The sequence below is a fragment of the Aristolochia californica genome, unplaced genomic scaffold (assembly GCF_029961685.1).
Source record: "Aristolochia californica isolate CCGP_79_NKW_82.1479 unplaced genomic scaffold, dmAriCali1.0.hap1 SCAF_4, whole genome shotgun sequence".
In the NCBI taxonomy this organism is placed as follows: domain Eukaryota; kingdom Viridiplantae; phylum Streptophyta; class Magnoliopsida; order Piperales; family Aristolochiaceae; genus Aristolochia; species Aristolochia californica.
Window position 1 is genome coordinate 33,163,967 of NW_027182103.1, and position 6,350 is coordinate 33,170,316.

General features: G+C 42.1%; 1 protein-coding gene across 1 annotated transcript; it reads right to left on the minus strand.

Annotated features, from left to right (window-relative positions):
• Positions 1-586: 586 nt before the first annotated feature.
• Positions 587-1,162, minus strand: LOC137963232 (3-ketoacyl-CoA thiolase 1, peroxisomal-like). The gene has a single exon (XM_068810398.1). It carries the CDS (start codon positions 1,160-1,162, stop codon positions 587-589), a length of 576 nt encoding a protein of 191 aa, XP_068666499.1.
• Between the last annotated feature and the right edge of the window lie 5,188 nt (positions 1,163-6,350).

Genomic DNA, 6,350 nt, shown 5'->3' on the forward strand with positions numbered 1-6,350 from the left:
TGTTTTAATCCTTTTAAGTGCAAATTTATGAGTGCCTGGGCCTTTTCTATCCAAGTTGTTATGGTCCCAGATCTGACACAAGGATTTGTAGGGCGGAAGAAGAGAAAGACGAAGATCAAGCCAAATGGAAGCTTTAAAACCCTAGGTTCTTTGAGGAGAACGCACACCCCTGAGCTCGTTGAAGAGAACTCAAAACCCTGTTTACTCTAAATCAATGCTTGTATTTCTCATTACTCTTACCCCTTAAATAGCCTTCACCCTTACAAGGTTTAAGATAAAATATTACAAAATACCCTTATATATAAAATATTCCAAAAATGCCCCTGTGGCCTATTAATTATTTAACTGAAATAAAATAAAGAAAATTAAATAAAAACAATTAAAATACTAATGTGCCTGCATAACATTACACCCCACCCTGAAAGAAAAAGCTTGTCCTCAAGCTCGAAGGTAGGGTTTGCTTGCCCGTGCCGATGGCTCCACCTGTTCTCAAGTATCAACCACGGTATCTATGTCGGCCCTCTGGACTACAAAATTGGAGCATCCAACTAGAGAAGCAATTTTTTTTTTTGACATTGTGTCATCTTTACTTGTAGTAGCACACCCCACGACGGTGAAGCACCATGACCTGGAATGCAGGAACGACTTCCTCAGACAGCGCTTTCACGACAGTCGAAATTGCAACCGGTTGATCTATGCCCATTACAGAAGGGTCCACACCAACAGCAGTAAAATGGCAGAATACACCAAGAAATGGTAATACTATCAGCTCTGCAATTGAATTTCTCATAAAGAGGATTGCACCAACACCATCACCTACTTGGCTCAAGTTACCAGCAGTGATCGTGCCATCCTTCTTGACAACCATCATCCGCGTAGCTTGGTCGGACACAAATGCATTTTGAAAACAGCCATCATCCACATAAAGCCCAAAATTTTTGTCCCCCTGACTTTTAGTGTCAATGATCTTTGTCACCACTGATGTAATTGCTGCTGCAGCTTGGTTATGGGAGAGAACAGCCAAAGAGTTATTTAGATGTCCAGCATGAACAACACCTATTTCATTCAGCACTGCCACTGCATCACTGTTTGCGTGGTTGTCGAGCAGCATGGTGTTCTGCACTGCCATAGCAGCACTGTGTCCTTGGCTGTATGGCAGCATGGTATACTTGGCACATCAGCATTGTCTTTGGTGGAGGTTTTCATGAGCCCCTCCTGAATATAAAACATCATGGACTTCATAAAGCACTGCTGGTTCTACTCTCAGGACTATGAGTACTGTTTTCAGCAGTGCCATTGTTGGCAGCACTGGTTGCAGCAGTGCCATAGCAGCAGCACTTATACTCGGGGAAGACACCACCCAGAATTTAATATTGTTCCTGTCAACAGCCAGAAAAAACATTCCCCACAGCGTGACATTCAAAATATGGCAAGAGAACCTTTATCTTGGAGAGTCTCCCTATCTGCCAACAACTTCTCAAAATCAATGGTATTAAGACAATCTTTACCAAAGACAACCCCACTGCCACATATGATTTCATTTGAGATGAAAGCAAAGGCAGGTAATACATTAAATACACCATGAGCAGCATCAATGTTCCCCCCATGCACAAGCATTTGGTCACAGTCAGAATTTTCCAGGTGGTGCTTAGCTGCATTATATTTTTCAAGCTGTAGTTGCTGCTGGGGTGCCCTTATCTTCACTGCAATAGTAGCAACAATATGAAATAGCATCATCATCTTGGGCTTTAAAGTTTCCATGGCTGATTGAGTAGGAGATTTCACAGTACACGTATTCATGAACCAAAGATCACAGTAAAATTTTTGGGTTGAAAAATTGTGTTGGTTGCTGTGCTCCCGTGCTGTCCAGGTACTAAAATAATTATGTGCAACATACAAGTCTCCTGTTTAACCCACTACATGAATTGATTGTATGTTGAGCAAAGCAATAACAATGAAGGGAACCTCCACGTTTGAAGGTTTAGATTGGACAATGGTCTTAGCAGCACCCACCAGCATATCCTTGTGAAAACCACAAGCAACCTCATCAGCAAGGTATTCTTCATCCTCTGTATCTAATCTTGCCTCTGATGTGTGAGGAACAAAACCTTCCAACTTTATCCTCTGAAGCATTTCTTCCACTGTATCATATATGTCTTTGGATAGAGAATGGTCACTATCTTCAGCAAAGAACTCATAAATCACCCCATCCACCTCAATCATACTACAACCTAGAGTCTTCTTAATTCCGCTTTCCTTTATCTGTGTGCTCACCTTCAGTGCATCCTCCTACCTGTTCACAGATGCATAAATAGTGGACTTAAGTATAGAATCACCGCTATGCCCTGGTCCAACCTAGTGAGCTGCCTCCATGAGTCTTCTCCAAGTTCAACATTTTTGTGAATTTGGCATGCAGGTAGCACAACACTCTCGACTATGGCGTTCGATGCAATGCTATTCAATTGGCTATAACCCGACCATGCAACAACATCTTGGGTAGTCCTTGCATCAAACACTTGCCTAGCAGTATTGATCTGACCGCATTTGGAACTTTTGTCTACCAAGGATGTAGTCACAAGCTGGCTTCTCTTTAACCCGTTGTCCTCCATGTATCCATTACCTCATTCTCCAAGGTCTAAAGCACCCAACTTCTCCATCTCTCATTTTTCATCTTCACACTTTAGGGCCTTCCACCACAGCCATATAGATTACAATATCAGGGATTATACCCTTTTTACGCATTAACCCAAATAGCTTCATAACTTCGTGAATCAACCCATCACTGCATAGACCATCTAGCACTGCAACGACATTGGGGATGAGCTCCATTTCTTTCATTTTTCTGAAATTCTCGTCAGCATCTATTTTTTTTCCGATCCCGGAATCCCCCAAAAAAATATATATCATATTGTGGACACTTTAGAACACAACTGCATGAATTTTCCTATCTTTCCGAAATATTGAATGCAAATTTGAGGTTGCCGATACTTACCCCGACAAATTTGGAAATTGGGTTCCCTTTATTCTATCGAGAGGTGGATTGATAGTAAAAGGTGGTGGCCGAAAGTCAAATCCCACCGGAAATTTGTCCGACAGAGCCGACGGAGCCTCCTCTTTCTCCGGTGGCAAACAGGAGGATGGCATGGCTTCTCCGTTGGGGAATTTTTCGTCTCATGGTCTGAGAGGGGTTTTGGCTCCCATTTTACCCATTGCCCTTTCTCCCTTTTGCTCCTCGCCATGCCGGCTACCGGAATAACGGACCCCAGTGGAAATGCGTTGCGACATGGGTATTTTTCCGATGGTGAACAACACCCCTTTGGGGCCTCTTCACTGTGCAATTTTCTGAGAGGTAGATGTCTCGGATTTGTTTACGTCGGATGTGGAAGATGTATGGCTTCCCGTGGGAAGGGGGTTGTGGAATACCCTTCCGATTTCCAAAAATTGGGGTCGCCGCTGTCTATTTTCCGTGATCTGGAAATTAATTTTTTTTTTACCCATTGTTAGACTTCCCTGCTCGGAAATATTGAAATTTTCTGGCCCTTGGCCCTTCTGCCCATCCGAGACAGCATCTGCTGCCTCTCATTCAGTGCTTATTTTGTGCTCGGAGACGGTGAAATTTTATGGCCCTTGGCCCTTTTGCCCGTCCAAGATAGCGTCTACTGCCTCTCGATCTGTGAATTTTTTGTGCTCGGATATTTTTAGTTGTATGACCTTTTCTATGGCAGCGAGTTGCTCCCTCGTAGAAAATTTAATGGAAGATGCACCCCATCTTTTGTCAGATGCTCTACACCCATATCAAATCCTGCCAAATTTATGATAAAAAATTTTGAATGAAATAAATTGGTACCAATGGAAAATTTTACCGTTTTGCTGATCCCGTAGCTAGGGACTTTCTCCCCATTGGCCACTGAAACCGTGGGTGTTGGGTGTGGAAGTATCTGTAACTGCAGATGTTGAGCAGCGGTTAAGCTAAGAAAATTGTGTGTACTTCCCAAATCTACTAGTCCCACAAGTTCCTGGTCGAGGACTTGAGCTCTGACTTGCATAGTTTTGGCAGATTTCTTCCCAGTAATGGCATGCAAAGAAATTGTTGGCGGTTCTTCCTCAATAATATCATCACTATATTTTGTACCCTCTGTTTCATCCACTTCAAGCCAAAACAACCTTTTACATTGGTAACATGCCCTGTACGGTTCATCATAATTGAAGCACAGATTCTTGGACCTTCGTTCCACCATCTCAGAACTTGTTAATTTTTTGATATACTAAGGTGGAGGATTACTAGAGCGCGTGTCGGCTTCCAAAGTAGTAATCAGATTATTTTTGGGAGGTGGTAATACAGGATGTGGCACCTGAGGAGAAGTATTTCATCACCCTTACCAAGAGGAGGAACTGTTCCGTTCCCCTTGCCAAACAGGCCTACGATGCTGAAGTCGTTGCCTTTGTTCCATTGCACGAGCTAAATACATTGCCTAAGCCAAATCTAGAGGGGATTGAAGTTCAACCTCTAACTTCAGAGATTCATTGAGGCCTTCTGTAAAGAAGTGGACCTACTGGTCGACTCGTACCAACCTGCCAGCGTAACCCAATTTTTCTTGGAACTATTTTTGGTACAGTTCAACAGACCCAGTTTGTCTCAACACGACCAAATCTCCCAAGGGGTTGCTATGGGTGGGAGGGCCAAATCTAATTGTGCATAATTCTTTAAATTCATCCCAATCCAACACCAATCTTTCTAGTTCCACCTGGTGAAACCATAGCTGTGCCTTGTCTAACATATGGAAGGCGGCAAGTCCCACCTTATCAAACTCAACAGTCCCTTGATTTGAAAAAAAAATTCTCACATCTATGCAACCAAATCAAGGGGTCGTCTGGCCCAGTAAAGGTAGGAAAATCTAATTTTTTGTACCTTGGTATTGTACCTCCCCTCTGCGGTGCCTGGACAGCAGTGTGCCCATCCAATTTCTCCTCCCTTGGGTCTGGAATAGAGTGTCTCTCTACCATGAAACCAAAAATCATGCTAGTTAGTCATTGAAGACTTGCTCGTATTTCTGCCAGGTCATCTTCGTGTCTCTCTGCCATGAAACAAAAAATCATGCTAGTCAGTCATTGAAGACTTGCTCGTATTTCTGCCTGGTCATCTTCCATCTTTTTTAACCTGATTTGAAGTATCCCCCATGTTACCCTGCTTTGATACCAAGTTGTTATGGTCCCGGATCTGACACGTGGATTCGTAGGGAGGAAGAAGAGAAAGACAAAGATCAAGCCAAAGGGTAGCTTGAAAACCCTAAGTTCTTTGAGGAGAATGCACACCCCTGAGCTTGTTGAGGAGAACTCAAAACTCTGTTTACTCTAAATCGATGCTTGTATTTCTCATTATTCTTACCCCTTAAATAGGGTTCACCCTTACAAGGTTTAAGATAAATTATTGAAAAAATACCCTATAAATAAAATATTCCAAAAATGCCCCTGTGGCCTATTAATTCTTTGACTAAAATAAAATAAAGTAAATTAAATAAAAAATTAAAATACTAATGTTATTACGAGCATAACACAAGTTCCCTATTGTTTATCCCTCTTTTTGTCATACTGAAAAAGGTAGGTAATTGAATGCATAGATTGGAACAAAAAGTGGCTCAGAGACCATATCATAAATATTTTAAAGTAATTCCAAAATTATGTGTACAAGTATAAGAGTCAATACATACAAGTCATCAGAAGTAAATACATTGGGAGTAAAAAAATTAGATGGGTGGATTCTAAGGTCAACTAAGCTAGAGACGGAAGTTGATTGAGGATGGTGTCGAGTTGTTACTTGATCCTCTATTATCGTGCTTTGACCTCGTCCAAAGTGACTATGACTACTACCTAAGTAGCCTGAATGTCATCTACGACGTCTTCTAGATCGGAGAGCCGATTCTTGGATGATGAAGTGCCTTCTTCTTTTCTTCTCCTCTTCGTAAACTTGAACTGATCCATGGAAGGCTTTGGTCTGAGCTCATCTTTGGAAGTGGTAGGTAATGGGGCTGACTCCTTCGATATTTTTTCCTTTTTGATCCACTATCTTTGTAATTTGGCAAACCCAAAATGTCCAAGTTTTATTTCTTCAATGGACATCTTCTTTGTCATGTCCACGGATACGTCATATGAGAGGTCAACATCACTATGGATAAGGATGGTGGTGATTTCTTGTGCGAATGGTAGACTGTCCACCCTTGAGTTGATAACAATATCGGCCATCCTACTTGCCATGAAGTTTTAATAATCCAAAGGGACCATCTGGAAGATAGCCATCAACTAGAAAATATCGGTTGTTGTGAGCAGTGAGAAGGTTGTCTCCTCTCTCTCCA

Excerpts from the sequence above, each read along its gene's own strand:
- LOC137963232 (XM_068810398.1), bottom strand. The coding sequence starts at position 1,162 with ATGCTGCCATACAGCCAAGGACACAGTGCTGCTATGGCAGTGCAGAAC.